Source organism: Phalacrocorax carbo, chromosome 4, assembly GCF_963921805.1.
Source record: "Phalacrocorax carbo chromosome 4, bPhaCar2.1, whole genome shotgun sequence".
Lineage (NCBI taxonomy): Eukaryota > Metazoa > Chordata > Aves > Suliformes > Phalacrocoracidae > Phalacrocorax > Phalacrocorax carbo.
This window is the reverse complement of record NC_087516.1, coordinates 9,292,601-9,309,306: the sequence shown is the minus strand read 5'-3', so window position 1 is coordinate 9,309,306 and position 16,706 is coordinate 9,292,601. Positions and strand designations below refer to the sequence as shown.

Here is a 16,706-nt window from a genome sequence, read left to right as displayed (position 1 = left end):
AGACCCCTCTTGGAGCACACTTCCCAGTGACAGGCTGTAGCCATCCCGGGAAGAAGGGGCTCCGGCAATCACAGCAGCACTGGATGCTTTGCCGAAGCAACATCATTTCCCGAGGTGGTGTTCAGCTGGGCCATGTCCCCTGCGCAATGGGGCTCACACCTCAGCAAAAATAAAAAAATCTGGTTGCTTCTGTAAAAGCCTATACCATGATCCAGAAATGTGCCTTTAGGAAACCATGTCCAAAAAGGGTTTGACTCCATCATTTGAAGGTGCCACTTTATCTTTCACCTATTGAATGTGTTTGCTTGCGGGGGTAGTTCTCCTAGAAAAGCTTAAAATAGCTTTCCTAATAATAATGCAAGGCTAACTGTTTATACTGTATTACCACCAGAGTGGCCTAGGAAATTGTTACCAGACAACGTTTCTTCCAAAGATGTTAACAAGTGTGCTGCACTGTATTACCACCCAGTGGTTTTTTGGGGGTTTTTTTGAGATCTGTGTTAGGAGGAAAGCAATGTTTTTTCCTAGAGAATTAGCAGAACGATAACCAGGTTTAGTTCTGTCATATGCAGCTTTCTTCATAAACAAGAGATTATGGAAAGAAAAAAAATCTCTAGTGTTTAACTTGGCTATCCCCAACAGCGACTTTGGAAGAGCTTCTCAAATGGAAAAGCAGATGTTGCAAATCTGCCTTATCTATGGAGCAACTGTTGACTCTGTTGTGCAAATCCTAATTTACATCTGCATGAAAGGTTTCAGAGATTAAATGGCATTCAAGGAGGAATATTAGCTTTTCTCCCTCCCTCCAGCCCTCCTTTGAATGGATTTACTACTGGCAATTAGCTTTCTGTTCCACCGGCCAAGTAGAAAACAGGATTCATCAGGACTCTACAGTATCCTCCTTTTAATGGACTGTTTTCTCAAATCACCCAATTCAGATGCTGAGAGTCAGAAAAAGAAGTAAATCGTCACAAAGCTAAAATAGTTACAAAAACACTTTGGCCAGGAGGATTTCCCTGTGACACTTGGAAAGCCCTGAGGAGGGAAGGAAAAAAAAACCAAAAAACAACAGAGAACAAATCAAAGGGGTCTCCTGGCTACACCTAACAAAAATGGGAATGCAAGACCCAAGAGACACAAAGCTTTGGTTGCTGCTGAGAGCCCAGAGCCTGTCCCAAGGCCAGCCTTCCGCTGGGGCTTTGCTGGCTTAAAGGAACAGGCAGTGATAGGGAGTTGTCCTTAAAATTTGGCCAGACTGTGAAATCACTACCCATATCTAGCTATCTCACAGTTCTGTGCTCCTTGATTTTTCTTTTTAACAGAAATTAAAGAACCGGTACAAAATGTCCTCTGCTTCTTCATCCATAGTCCCTAAGGACAGGGAATGGTGGAGTGGAGACACGGCAGTATGGGGATGCTGAGGTCCCCAGGCTGTGCTGCTCCATGTGTCCTAAGTGAGCTGCTACCTCGTGCTGAAGCACCTCAAGGATGCCCATGCAGATGGTTCCTGCTCTCCCATGTGCTGAAGCCTTTGTGCTTTGAAGCCTTTGTGCTTTACTCAAGGGGAGAGCAGCAATGAGCTGCACCAGATCTCAGCAGCCCATGCTTGTGGTGGGGATGACACCAGTCCCAGCCCAGCAGGTGGGTGAGTGCATCCTTGCGGCTGCTTTGCCCACATGTCACACAGCCCACCTCACCCAACCACAGTGGCCAAACGTGGTCAACCCAGACTGCTCCCTACTCAAGGCAGAGTGACAGGACACCAGTTGGGCTGATCCTACGTGGAGCACAAGAGACTGCTGATGGGTCGTCGTCCTTTTGGTGTCTGCCTCTTGTTGCCTCTGAAGAATGGTGGCCAGCTTGGCCCTAGCTTTTGCACAGCACAACAGGTGCATTCCGGCTTGATCTCTACAGACAGATCCCACCACAAAATGGCTCATGTTTTTGCATTCCTGCTTCTCATGCCTGAGGAAGTCCAAAAAAACCTCACCGTGGCAGCAAGCAAGCAACTGCCACAACACCTTTCCAAAGCCAGTGGAGGCAGCTAGGGAAACTGAGGCACAGACTGAGGCTTCCCAGTGTCCCCATGGACCGGGCAAAGCTTGTCCCCAGCCTCCATCGCAGCAGGAATGGGTCCTGCCAAAGTGTGGAGGCCCTGAGCAAACCTATGCTCTCCAGCATCAGTGCTCCATGCCATCCCTCTTGCTTCGCTGGACCAGTACCTGGCGGGGTTTTGTAGGTGACACACACCAAGCAACTAGTGAAGTTTGCAACAAGAACTACAGATTGCACAAATGAGTGCTCCACAAAGCATAAAGAAAGGACAGAAAATCAGTCTTTGGAGGTCTTATTAAACTCTCTTATTAAATCCTTAAAAGAGTAAGTATGCATTGCTGAATAATTTCTTAGAGTAATTTTTCCTGGGTTCCTCCTCTACACCCTCATTTCCTTCCTAAAATCCTTCAAAACTTCATTACTTTTGGAGTTTTGACCTCCAGGGTGGGTTTTCAGCTATTCAGCGAATTCTAGCAAAATGTTCACCACCTCTTCACCACCTCAAGTGCTCTTGCAGATGAATTTTTAAGCAATACACGAGTTCACCAGGCCCAAAATTTTAGGTTTACCTCAGAAGAACTTTTTAGGGATGCAAAGACTCACGGTCCTTTACACTTCCCAGGCAGGCCTGGCCCTGGCAGTTACATGGTGCTTTTCAGAAGTGGGCTTTGAGATCACATGGCATCAGAAAAAAATTGCCATAAAGCCCCAAACTTTCCCCTTCGGTTCACAGCTATGCAGCTCCCAAATCCCAGTTCCTCTGCATTTCCCTTGCACTTTTAATGTGTGCTCCTCTAATCTTCGTTTAATGCAGGCAGCTGGCTGCAAATACTCCAGAACAATGACTTTAATCCCAAGTATCCTGAAGCCCCCCTTCTTCCCCGCATCAAAACTGAAGAAAAAAAATAAAAAGAACAGCGTCATGACAGCAAGATGGAGAAATCCAAGCTATCCACTGGGCCAAAGGAGCAGAAAGACACAATGAGCTAAATTTTGCCTGGTTTGCTAATTAAAAACGGAAGCTACCCCACTCCGGAGCCAAGGCGGGGAGGTGGGGGGAGTTTTCATGCTATTCAGAAAATCGGCTTCCAACTGGGACCATATTCACTCCACATTAATTGTCATTCCAACTACGAGTGTCCTAGTTTCAAAATGAAAACTACTCTCCAGTGTAGCTAGTGAAAACTAACACCAGTTTCGAGGCATTAAACAAAATTTATTGATCGCATTTTCCCACCCACTAAAACTTTAATAAGCATTAAACCTCAAACTCCTGGCCCCGTTTCCTCCCTCTACCCTCTCTCTCCATAAAAAGGGTCAGGCTCCTCTATATGGAGATTAGGACTTAATGTTTGGTATTTGTTTATGAGCCTATCAATTGCCTCTATTTCAGGGAGGGGAAAAAGCACATCTGAAAAAAAACCCTCTTGTACATGGATTAAGAGAGGGCAAAGGTTTAGGGTAGTTTGGGTGGGTTTTTTTCCAACTAATTGTGGGTTTTAGATATATGACGGATCATGTTCACGTGAATGAAAGTAGATCAGTATTCCCCTTTTTGCAAGTTTCCCTTGAGTTACATAAAATGGTATTTTTCAAAGATCCCTATTTCTCCGTAATAAGGTGCAGAACTTCAAGTCTTCTCTGCTAGCTCTTTTCAGCTGTGTAAAAGGAAAAATAATAATTTGGGGGCCGCACTGTCTGCATACTTAGTAAAGAAAACAAAGGCCAAACATTTGAAATGCAAAGGTCAGTGATTAAGCCCAGAAATCCATATCTAGGCATCAAAATGAATAGCCAGATTCTAAGAGTGCTTAAGCGATTTAAATGCAGAGCCTGACCTGGCTCAGCATCTTTCAAAACCAAGCCTGTTATTTCAGTGCCTCAAGCGAGATTTAGGTGCCAGGTACCCGAGTTGGAGAAGTTTAACAGTAATCTCCTTTTGGGAAGTCTGATCCACTTTAATCTGAAGTCATGAATGACAAACGAAGATTTTGTTATTTAGAAAGCACATCTAACTAAAGCTGCAACACTTTGTCCTTGCGCTAAACTCAACTTTTATCCTTCAGCATTATTAGAAAGAGTCAGGAGAGATGGCAAAAGAAAAGTGGATGTCAAAAATTCTTTTATTTCTCCTCTTTAAAGAAGGCTGCTAAAGGGATCAGGCAGCTTTGAGTTCACTGCTCTGTTAAATCAACCTTACAATATTTTTTCAGCTTGTTTGACTTGCTGTTTCTGTATACATTTGTGTTTTCACCTTTCTGCATTCAAATCCTGCGCTTAGCGTTTGTTCTGTGCTTCCCACAGGAAACTCGTTCCGTTCTTTATTTGTATTAAGTCTACAGAGTTATAGAAAACAGACTTGGAAAACAATCCCTAAATTAGCAGGACTTACCGGCCTCCATGCATACGCGCGCGCACACAGGGCATCGCATACCATCCGACCCAAACGCGGTTTATCATTTCCAGCAGCAACAGCAGGGCATCAGGTTCACCAGAACGGGCCTTTTAATGGTCTCCTGCAACCGTATCTATTACAGCAGGGTTCGGACTGCACGTAATAAATTAAGAGAGAGTTCAAGGAAGTCATGCATGTCTCGGTTCCCACTCCCTTCAAACAGTTTTAACGCTCCCAAATAATCATCTACAAACTGTACTACTTCAGGCTCCAATAATGCCAGAAGCAGGTTAGACACCTCTATACACAACTATTTTAATGCTTCTGTAAGGAAATGCACCACCTGTAGAGGGTCTTTTCCAGTGTCCTGCAGCAGGACATGGCAGGACCTTCCTCAGGCACTTTCAGACACCTGCCCTGTCCGTCCTCTACGGTATAATCTTCCCAGCTTTTCCCTTCCTTCCCCACCAGAAACACTTCTAAAACCTCTTTCTCTTTGCAAATGAGCACTCGAGTGCCCGAGTGAGATGGACACTGTTGCTACAGCAGGAATGGTCATTGCAACAGGCACGCAGAGGGAGAAAGAAAACAGACATTTGTCTTCTGCGGACAGAAAACATGGATGGTAAAAACTGAGCCCAGCAGCCACCCAAGGGCTGGATTTGTCTGAAACTCAGGCACCGAAGCTAAGCTTCAGCCACGCTCCCTTGGTTAGGTGAGGTGCATAAACCACCACCTTGTAGCACTCACTAGTGAAGGCATGAAGTTGGACAACCTCCCCACACATTTATACCCATTTATCCACATTGATGTATATACCCGTAAGTGGAGCAATAGCTGCCCAAAGCAGTCTGGTCCCTCCACACCTTCTCCAAGGGTGGGTGACTAATTCAGGGTCGTCTCCCCTCCCTCCCTGCCCCAGGACACCATGTGTTGCCCCTCCAACTGCTCCTTCTCATTCCCAGAATGACCAGACTTGAGCACCAGGTGAAGTTATTCTTGCAAAGACTGCACTGCTTGTCCAGACCTCATTTGCTATGCACTGGGAGGAGGGGGGCAGAGTGGGGAGAAAAACTTCACTTCAAACATTTACATGTATTTTGGAAGCACCCGAGGAGGTTTCAGGCCCTTTTTGCCAGGACTAACACATTCTACCCACAAGATGACCTTGTTCAGAGCAGATGGCTCCTCGCAGGAAGGATTTATGTTGTGTGGGGTCAACGGATGCAGCACAGGCGGGCAGTGACCCACTGTCAAAACCAGAGCAGTGGGTTCAAATCTGCCCCCTTTTTGCTCCTACGCTGAGGAAGATGGTGCAAAGGTGAACCCCTGTTGTGCCCCCCACCCCCTTCTGTGGTTCTCATCCCTCCATGAAGACTTTCCCACTGCTTTCACAAGTCCCAAAGTGCCAGCACACCTACACATAAAAATGAGGCAGAGGTCTCATTCCTTCACTAAATAATACACAGGCTGGAGTCCCAATACAACTCAATAAACACTTTCTAGGAGTTATTTTCCTTTTTGTCCGGGCAGATCTCAAAGCATTTCTGCGGCACCAGGTTTGGGTTTCCTTTGCCTCCTTGTCCAAATAGTGGCAAAACTAATGAACCACTGGCCAAAAGGAAATTAAGTGTGACCCTTTCATCCATACTCTGGGGGTTCCCGTTTGCTCCTGCAGCTCTCTCTGCTCTACCTGAAACGAGGGCAAGAGAAGGTGCTGTTGTCAAGGTGCCCCCCCGAGATACCCAAGGCTGAAAGAAAGGTGGAGTAGTATCTACACTGTATTTAAATTCCACAGTATTTACTGTGTTTATATTGTAACCCAGCTAGGATGGGAGCTGGGGGTGCAGGAAGGTGGCTTTACCTAGAATCTTCAAGACTGATGTCAGCACCCCCCAAAAGCCACTTATAACCTTGTTCCCAAGCCAGGCAAATCAGGAGCCTGGAAAGCCTGAAACTTATTTTTATGCTTCATTACAGACTTCAAGTGCCTGACACCAGGCCCTCACTCATTATGCTTTTGACACTGATGCCTTTGGGCCGAGCTGGAACAAACGCTTTGCACTTGCTCATCACTCACTACATTCATGAGTGTTTTAACTCAGAAGAAAGTGGGTGATGGATTTGTAGCAACTCCGGGCAGGGATGCAGAAAGGACACCATCTGCCGTTTCTTACTTCTTTTTTTCCTTTCTTTCTGTAACTAATCAGTTCGCAAATTGGGAGGCAGAGTTCCCTTGCAGCCTCCTCTTCACGTCACCCCTGCGAAGCAAAGGCTAAGGACACGTCAGGGCGGCTGCAAGGTCTACGTGTTGCTCGTGGAGTGTGAAGCAGCATTAGGGCTGGTCAGTGGGAGCGCTGGGCTCCCAGCCCTGAGGCTCATCCCACCCAGGGGCCTCATCACCACACGCTGCAAGAAAGAGGCTTTCTGAGTTTTCCCTGGAAAAAAAAAAATGCTTTCACAGAAAGCTGCGAAATCATGCATAACACACCGGCTGTAAAAATGAATGTATTTTTTTTTTCCAACTGCATTGACTCACAGCTCATCTCTTACGCAGTAAATACCAGCTAATTTATGCACCTCCGTTTACCAGCCCCCCACTTCTGCATGAATCCCCAGCCTATTAACACAGCTATTTAAACTGGACATGTTTTCTTAAACATTCTTCTCCTTTCATAAACTGCCAAGTGACAGTTGTTTACTGTCAACAAGCCTGGGTACTCTACGACAGGGAGAAATACACCCTTTCAAAAGGCAGACATATCGGCTACCAAAGAAAGATTAAAATCTGGTGTTTTTTCTCTTCTCCCTCCCAAAAAATGCTTTATTCATACACATACACATGATACAGATCAGGAGAGATGGTACTATGCCCAATTCCAATCATTCTTTTAATTAAAGACAGGCTCATGGAGGATTTATCTTTGGTTGCAGATGCTAGTTGTCAAGGCACACTCTTCACTCCCTAATCTTCCCACTGCAACTGGTTTTTCTTCTTCACTTTTAGCTCTGATACCCCCATCTCCCAGAGCACATCTCAGGGAATCAGCATGCTCATCTTGCACAGATCCTGCTACCAGCTAGAAACAAAAATGCTTGCCTGGGGGAATCTTTATAGAGAAGGTAAAAAATTCCAAACAAAAACCGAATCACCGGTTAGTTCAACACCTACAGTCTCCAAACAAGCTGCTGAAATATTTTGCTGGGAAGGAATTTCTTGTGCTTGAGTCTTGCACATGAAAGGGGGATATGAAAAAAAAACCCAAACCTCTGAGAAAACTCTTTTTCCCTCGCTCTGCCTGTCCATGAAGGCCAGGAAAGCTCCTCTGTCAGCTCCTGTCCCGTGCAAGCGGCCCCGGCGGCCCCATCCTACCCGTGGGCAGAGCCGAGCTCGGCCCCAGCTCGCCTGCGGACCCCCGCGGGGGATTATTAACACTTTCCCCAGCGCACTGTGCACTCGCAGACCACGGCGCTGGGGGCTAATGCCGGCCGACACTGATACGATGGCAATGAGGACGGGCATGAGGAGATGGCGGCCGGTGCTGCAGCTTGGCTCCGCGCAGGCCTCGCACCGTAGTCACGGGGGCCCCGGGCGGTGGCTGTCACCATCGCCTTCAGCACTCACATTTGGGCCGCGATGCTGCCGCTGGCTTGCATCAAAGTTATAAAAATCAGGATGGGAAGCGAAGGTCTGCGTTACAGCAAGTTGAAAGGAACGGGAGGTCACAGAGTGCTGGCGCCAGGGATCACCCCCATGAAGCAGCACCAGGCATCTCCCACCCCCAAACCAGGGAGCCCTTTTACCCGCTGAGTTTCCTCTGCTTGTTAAAATGTTTGGGTCATTAGAAAACTTTCCAAACAATCCCTGCTTATGCTAAATAGCTGCTCCCACCACGATCTGTGAAGGGCTTCAGCCTACTCCCTTGGAAATCAATGGGGGCTTTTTTGCTTAGGATTCAATAGGCACAAGATCAGGACCTTGTTATTTTTACAGGACTACAAGCAGCAGAGAACAGTGAAATGCCCAAACAAAGCAACAACCCTCCAAACTGAGAGCCAAACTTGCCCTGAAGGGTCTTTACAAGCTCTGCCAAGCATCAAAGTAAAATTAAAAATCCAATTCTTGGGACCTTTTCAGTTTTTTTACAGGAAAAGCATAAGGGCTGGTCTCATCATTTGGATCCAGGAACACCTCCCATAGCTCCCTCTTCCTCAATAGAAAAGCCTTCATAGATGTGTATTTTGGTTTCCCCAGGGGGTGAATAAGAAGGGATGAGTTGTCAGTCCAGGGTGATGCACATTACACTGTGGTACCCCATGGAGACCAAACACCTTCAGGACTTCCCCTGCTCTCCCCTGCCCCATGCCATGATGAAACCCCCCAGTAAGCCTCTGCAGAGCCACCAACACCACCACAGGGGACCAGACAGCTCCTGGGGTGTGAGTCCTGCCTCAGGGACCACACCTGCACCCCATCTCCGCAGAGGCCAGGTGTCGCCTGCATTTTGTGAGAGCAGCCTCAGAGATGCTCTCATCCTTAGCACCCTCCTCAGAGCTCTAAGTCAAGTTCTCCACTTGGCTGTTACTTTCATTGCTCCTCTTTCCTGGCACCAGCGAGAGCTCGCCTACCTACCACATAACCACCACAAGGTCTGGCCCCTAAGCAATACCCAGATGTTTTGCTGACTCCCCTACACCCAACTCACCCCACATCAACTCCAAAATGCTTCAAGTGCATTTTACTCCCTTACTGCTGGGTACTAGCCCAATTCTTATAAACCTAGCAGTGATCTGGTCTCCAAAGCCTTATTGATTTAACTACATTAGCTGAAAGAATTTAGTGAGATTCCTTGTGAACAGCACATGGCAGTTCAGTGCAGTAAAGGCACAGCCGTGAAAAACTCCACTTTTGGGGGCAAAAGCATTAAATGAAGATAAGCGAACAAATACTTGCATCAGCTATCAAAGAGCAGGAGCTGGGAGGCCACCCTCATGCGTCTCTGGCACGCCATGGTGCACCATGATTGCCTGTTACTTCCTTTTCCTAAAAAACTTATACTCAAACTAAGGGATGTAGCAATGGCTTGGCTCCTTGGGTAACAGTAAAAGAGGGAAGAAAATCTCAAACCAACATGCTGCCATGTGTCAGCTTGACATTTTCAGGTAGTTCAACAGCTCACAGTACAACCCCTGGGTGCGAACACGACGCTGGGGTCCTCCTGCTGCCCATTCCCAGGGAAGCGTGCCTTCAGCACACACCGCAGCCTGCAGAGCTTCGCTTGCTTCCAGAGAGCAATCCTAGACTGCGTCCTTTCCTCACCCGAAAACTTGGAACCCTTTTCACTTCTGAGTCATTAATACTTTTAACCCCCTCACAACCTGCAGAAATGGCACAGCCCCAAAATCTCACAGATGCTAAACGTGTAAGCACATGGTAATTGTTTTGCATACAGTTCTACGTGATAAAGAAATCTCCTTCCAAGTTTTAATATAACCTTTTTATTTAACCAACTCTTTACCTTCCCCTGCTTTCTGGATTTGAGAAAGCAAGGCCAGCACCAAGACCTACCCGCCCCCCTGCAATAAATACCACACCTTTTTTAGACTAATATGTCTGAAACTGAAGCAGTTACCGGAGAAATGCTTTCTTACTTGACTGTGCTGCTATTCTTCAAAAAAAAAAAAGCCTCCCTACGTTGTGTAACCTGAGTGTCACGGGAAAAAAAAAAAAACCACACACCAAAAAAATCACACCTGATTTAACTACCTGGCTAGTCCCTGTCCACCTGAATGCGACAACCCCCCAGATAGCCTATCAGAATAATAGGGCAGGTTTACGTCTGATTACCTTTCACATTTTAACTACTAAGTTTACCAAAGGTTTTACTTAGCTCGAATCTCACAGTTCTTGTTTGCTTTTGATATTTCAGAAACTTCCTGGTCATTCAAGCCAAGGAGCAGATACTCTAGGGGTAAGCACACCAGGAATACCACATTCACCACAGGAATAAAAGCCCTTCCTCATACATCCAGGGTTCCAAATCAGATCTATGGCACTTGGCAACCTGAGCTGTGAGCGTATCGGAAAGGGGGCACCTGGACAGTCAGCTCTACTTCAGAGAAAAAGTACCTTTTTAAAAAAAAAAAAAAAAAAAAGATTACCAGGTAAACAGCCAAAAGAAGGGCAAACAGTAAACTGATAAGCTATGGAGGAGGCCAAGAAAAAAAAGTCAGGGCATAACAAGGTATTTTAAGGCACTTTCGGCATCGTACGTGTCTTCAGACATGGTTTTAGCCCAGCGCTTGCATAGGGGGTGCTATCGGATTTACTCCTCCTAGCAGCCCAGACTGCCCGCTTTCACATACCACGAATGGCTTTGCTGAACCGCAGTCCCGTCTCCTGCAAAAAAAGGAGGCATGGTGAATTTTTACCAAGCCACCATCCTCTCTGGCATCCAGCCTGGTACGTGGAGAAGAATAAATTTTATTAACTAACCAGTATTAAAAGAGATGAAACGACGAACACTGAAACAGCTCCACCAAACCACGCTATCGAATGGCTTGGAGGGTGCTGAGACAGCAGGCAGTTTCAAGCTGTTGGGTTTGGGGTTTTTCTGGGTTTTGGTTTGTTTTGTTTTAAGGGTCAGAAAAAAGAAGAAACAAGTATGTAGAGCCAGACAAACCCCCAGGACATCGGAAAAGTAACAAGCACATAGCACACTAGGAAGAAAAGTCTATTCAAACAGGGAAACAGAATAAAAATAAAGTTGGTTTAATTGATCAGCTGTATATCAGGTCCAGCCAGCTGGGAAACAGTCACCCAATGATGAGGAAATTTCACCTGTATTTTTAGGAGAAATATCTGAATTTGTAACATTCCTGCTCACTGTACTCCACATATACTAAAAATCGCCAAAAGCTAAACTACAAGAACATAGACCCTTCTCCACCTGTTCTGAAGCCTCAGGGCTCACGCCCAGGCTCCTGCACACTCCAGTGACCAGCCAGAAAAACCTACCAGCAGGCATGCCCTAACCTTAGCTGAAATTAAGGTTCAGCTAATGTTTTCAGTCACAGCTCTGTGTGCCAGCTGACAGATCAATGTCAGGAATGTCTTGGTCAAATGCTTTTGTAGACTGGAAATTTTATTACCTGCTCAGAAACTGGGGTGATTCCCTATATTTTAGGGTCTCTAACTGAAACAGCAGATGTACGCAGTAGGTTTTCAGGGAGGTCAGCTTTCTAAGCATGTAGTTGGATATCAAAGGACGCTTTTATTGACCATACTTCAAGAGAAAAAAATTTTTCCAGCCTTATTGAGGGGAAAAAAGTCCTCCCAAAACTTCACTTGAAGTTTCAGTTTTGTCCAGGCAGCAGATTGGGTCCCGCTGGATGGAAATGGTCCAGATGTAACTGGGATGCAGCAATCAAGACTTCTTTAGTGTTTGCCTAACTTCAAAAACCACACTCAAGCAGTCTTCGGGACAGGTACGCTTTCCCAAACAGTGCTGAAGATTTGTTAGAGTGAGTTGTAAAAGTTAACATGCTGGTCAGAGTGGCTTACTTTAATTGCATGATTTAATTACCAGATCAACGCTTCACTATACAATTTTCAAATTTACTTTCATCACGTTCCCTACTCAGTGGTTGTTAATAAAGTCTTAATTAAAAGAAAAAAAACCCTCAGATTTAATTGGAGTGACCCTTGTCAATACGTGTAGAAGACATAATGTTATACAGCCAGTACCAAATACATTAATGAGTCCATCTCTACATTGGAACAGACTTTCTAGTTTGCTATTTGCTAGAGAAAAAATAGACTTTTTTAAAAAGTGCCCATATTTCATCAACCTCATATTTTATTGCTCAGTAAAATATGCTAGTCTCAACATTAAAGCCCTAATTAGCTTTTTTAGCTGCTGTTGTTAATGAGAACAAATGGATCAACTTTTAATCCCAAAACTGTATTACTCAGAGCTGCCCGCTGAATCTAAAGGGTTTTGCATCTCAGGCACGAAGTAGTAAGCACCATCAATATATAAGAGACACTTTTTAGAGCGTTTTAACGCGTAAACCCCGAGGTTGGCTCCAGGAATGGTCGGTGCCATTTGGCACTGACTTCAATACCCTTATAATTTCAGGGTGAACTTTGAAACACTCAGACACACAAAGCAAAGCGACGTGGATCGCTGTACCCTGCACCTTGGACCCTCCGCTGGGCGCACGCTGGAGGGCTACGAGAGCCCAGGTTGCCATCAGCTGCATGAAGAAAAACATCACAACCAGTGCATCACCAGTTCTTCCCAAGCAGAAAAGGCACAGGAATTGGTACATGCCCTGCCATTCAACTTAAACAAAATCCCAAAATGGCGCTTTTTCCATTCTTTGGCTTGAAAATAGCCTGTGTAGTGACTCTGGGAGACAATTTGACTACAGGGCTGCACAAGGAAACTTTGGTTCTTGCTCCTGCCAGACTGCGAGAGCTGTCCCCTTCCCGCACAAACCTGCTCCAACGTTAGCAGCTCTCTGTAAAACTCTTCCAATGCAGAGACAGATTTAGCAGCTAACTAGTGCAATACAAATCCTAAGAAGTCCAGAAATTCCCTTTTTCATGAATACCGTATGCAGACAGACACATACAAACCAGCGACAGGAGACAAACCGGTTATCAGAAGTTTTTAAAAGCAAAACGCTGCCATTTCAGTTGGTCTGCTCTCCAAGAGCAGCCAGTGTTACTTGACATTCACAAATCGTACGAAGTAATATCTTTATCTGAATACCAATGCAAATTGGACGGGCTTTTTTATATTGATGTCTATTCTGTGGTTGCTGAATAGAGTGACCGCATGCTCAAGGCTGCAAAGGAGTTCACTGACCTCCCTAATCATCTCTGTCATAGCCCCTGAATGACATACACATTCAATCCTGCCTCGCCTCTCTACTTTCATTCATAAAAAAAAAAAAGGGGGGGGAGGAAATTTGACATTGTTCTTCCTGCAGCAGCCCCGAGAAAGGGAGAGAAGAGAAACTCAGCCCAGATGAGGCCCCTGGTGTTTTTAGTTTAGCTTCTATTCAGCAAGAGCCCCGCCATCTGCCTCCTTCCTGCCAACAGCCGAACACCTCCCTGCGGAGATGTTAAAACCTGCACCCCCTCCACCTCCGCTAATAGCGAGTATTCATATTAGCAAACATACACATACCTCGAGAATGCCTCCCTTCAATGTGTGTTTTATGTAGCTGAGTATAGGCACAAAGCAGTAGCTGTTATAGCCTTCACAGCCCCGTGTGGAGAATTAGATCACTGGGGAAAAATCCTTCCAAGCCCCTTTATGGAAAATAAGGCCTTAGACTGTAAATGCAAAGCCCAGCGAACAACAACCCTCAGTAATGAGCCAATACCCCATGGCCCATTTGACTAGGAGAAAGAATTTGCTTTTTACCATTCAATTCAAAAACACTGAAAAAGTAAAACGTGTTTTTACTTGGCTCTGAAGGTTTATATTCTTTACAGTTTCTTTTGCACAACCTTTTCCCCCCCAGGTCGGACGGGCAGCGGGTGCCCCCGTGCTCGCGGGGCCGCCGGCTTCGGCTTCGGCGCGGAGCTGAGCGAGCAGCGCCGGCTTCACGCTTCCCCACGCACGTGGTCGGAGGTGCGAGAGCTGCCGGCATCGCGGCGCTCCCCCTGCCCTCGCAGCCCCCCGCCCAGGGGAGCCTCCAGCAGCTCATGGTGACGGGGCAACCCTCGGAGACAGCGCTGGGTGTTGGGGTTAACGGGAGCCCTCTGCTCGGGGCCGAATCCTGCTCCCAGGGGGCACGGGGGGGTTTGACAGCGACACCTTTGCTTTGGAGGAAGCTGCCGGAGCAGTGAGGGAGCTTGTCCTGAGGATTTCTGCCGGAGCCCCTGGAAATCCCAACCCATCACTCAGTGTACAGACATCACCAGAGGGACCCTTCCCTCAGTGCAACCTCCGGGTACGCCACTTGTTACGATGCAAACAGCATCCCAAAGCCTTCACGTGCAAAGGTGCCTCAGAGCACGGGAAGGGTTTGGCGCCACTCGAACACAGCATCAGCCCCAAGCTATGGGCTGGAGATGCAGGGAGAAGCCCAGGGGACCGCCGAGGCAGCTGCCGAGGTTGCTCCCCACCCCCGTGGGTTCAGCCGTGCCCGAAGGGACAGCGTCAATACGTACTTCAGCCTAAAATGGGGAGAACTGGGGACACTTCGTTTCTGCCACTTCCCACCCCTGGGGCCAGCCCAGGCTGCTCGCTTCTTCCTGCGCACCGACCTCATCTGCTCTGACCAAGTCCCTGAGATGTTGCCCCATAAATCAATTCTTTTGGCTGTGAAAAATGAGCCAAACGAGTTACACTAAGAATCTGGTGTTTTATTGGGACTTTCTTGAAAACAAAACCAACCCCCGGTGTGATTTATAGCTTTAACCAAAAGGGGTATGAAAGTAATGCCCCCACCCCCCAGCCTCCACGAAGCCCATTTATTCCCCTGTCACTTTTTTGGCAAACAGGCTTCAAACCCTTTCCTGAACAATGGAAACTTTCTGCCGGGTACATGCAATCCCGAAGACGGGGGGCTGCGAGGGGGCTCCCTTCCATTAAAGAGCTTTGAAAAATAAACAGGGACTCAGGTAGCAGCTGAGGCGTATCAGCGAGACACGACATTTCCAAAGGAAAAAAAAAAAAAAAAAACAATAACCAACAGCTTTTGTCCGACGTGTGAACTTTTTTTGCACTCGCAACTGCAGCGCTGCCACTCGAGGGGAGATCTTTTAGTGTCTTCCCCGAAATGCTGTTCCCTTCTCGGCACAGCCGCAGTTACCAAGCTGTGATCCAGCGTGTGCGCACCCGGAGCTGTCGCAACTCCGCTTGTGGCCCCAAGATGTGGGTATAAGGGACTCTCCTCATTTTTCCCACCCGGACACAGGCAGCCAGAGCATTTCTGATGTGCGCCGAAGATGCGCGCTACACGTGCACGGAGGCATCTTTCCTTCCCCAGCGCAGACACGGGTAAAATCCCGGGTGCTGCATGTACCGCCACGGCTGGGAGAGGGCTCCTGGGGGACAGCGATCGTTTCAAAAGCAGTTTTTTCCTCCTCGGCACCTCTGCGGCTCGGCCGAGCCGCGGTGAGAGCGGGATCACCCCGGCCCGGCGCCACCTCCCCGGCCCGGCGCCTCCGTAACTCCCGCTCCGCGGGCGGCTCCGCCGGTCCCGCCCGCCCGGCTCCTCTCTCCGAGAGGGGCTGGTAAACCCGGCCTAACCGCGTCCCCCGCCGCCCCCCGTCCCCCCGCCCCGGCGCGGAGCACATGTGCGCGGCCGCGCAGCCTTACCTGCCGGCTGCCCGCCGCTCCTCTCCGCCGCCGCGCCGCCGCCCCGCCGCGCCGCCGGCATCCCGCCGACGGCCGCCGCCAGCCACAGGCACCAGACGGAGCCCCAGGCCGCCCGCATGCCTCCGGCACGGCGCCGGGGCAGCGCGGCCGCCGCCGCCGCACCGCCCGCCTCAGACATCCCCCGGCCGCATGCTGCCGCCGCTCACCGCTCCGCTCCGCCGCCGCGCTGCCGGGAGAGGGAGAGAGGCGCTCAGGGGGAGGGGAACCCCCGCCCCTGGTGCCGACACGGAGGAGAAAAAGGGAAAAAAGTAATAGTAAAAAGGAAAACTAAAAAGGGAAAGTAAAAAAAAAGGGGGGGGGAGTAAAAAGCGCAAGGGGACGCGCGGCGCGGCGGCGGGGCGCCTACCTGCGCAAGCCCCGCGGCTGGCCGCGCACCGCGCATGGAGGGAGCGAGCGAGCGCCCGCCGGAGCCGGAGCCGGAGCCGGAGCCGGAGCCGGAGCCGGAGCCGGAGCCGGAGCAGGAGCAGGAGCAGGAGCAGGAGAAGAAGCAGGAGCCGGAGCCGGAGCCGGAGCAGTAGCAGGAACCGGAGCAGGAGCCGCCGCCACCGCCCGCCCGCCCGCCCGCCGCCACCGCGGCGCTCCTGCGTCTGCTCGTCGCGGCGCGGGCGCGGAGCGGGGCGGCCGCGATGTCCCCGCCCGCCGGGCCGGGCCGCCCGCCCCGCCGCCCCGCCCCGCCCCGCCGCCGCCGCCGCCGCGGGGGGCCGCGGCCGCCGCCCGCTCCGCTCCGCGCCCGGCCCCCGGGGCTGCGCGGGAGGGGCGGGAGGACTCCGCAGGGAGGGGGAAGGGGGCGGCCGGGTGCCGCTCGGGGCAGGCCGCGGCTCCCGCCAAGTCCCGGGGTGAAGCAGGCGCCC

The 16,706-nt window shown here is 49.2% G+C and overlaps 1 protein-coding gene across 7 annotated transcripts in view; it reads right to left on the bottom strand.

Moving 5' to 3' along the window:
- The window catches only part of FGFR3 (fibroblast growth factor receptor 3), a 55,775-nt gene extending 39,368 nt beyond the window's left edge, over positions 1–16,407 (bottom strand). For 3 of the 7 annotated variants that reach the window (XM_064448959.1, XM_064448960.1, XM_064448962.1), the window contains exons 1-2: positions 16,202–16,406; positions 15,796–16,021 (exon numbers count right to left, since the gene is read on the bottom strand). In XM_064448959.1, coding sequence (XP_064305029.1) covers positions 15,796–15,973 — 178 coding nt within the window. In that variant the 5' untranslated portion in view covers positions 15,974–16,021; positions 16,202–16,406. Of the gene's footprint in view, positions 1–15,795; positions 16,022–16,201 lie in introns of all 7 variants that reach the window. The other 4 variants (XM_064448961.1, XM_064448963.1, XM_064448964.1 and 1 more) reach the window with 2 other exon arrangements.
- Between the last annotated feature and the right edge of the window lie 299 nt (positions 16,408–16,706).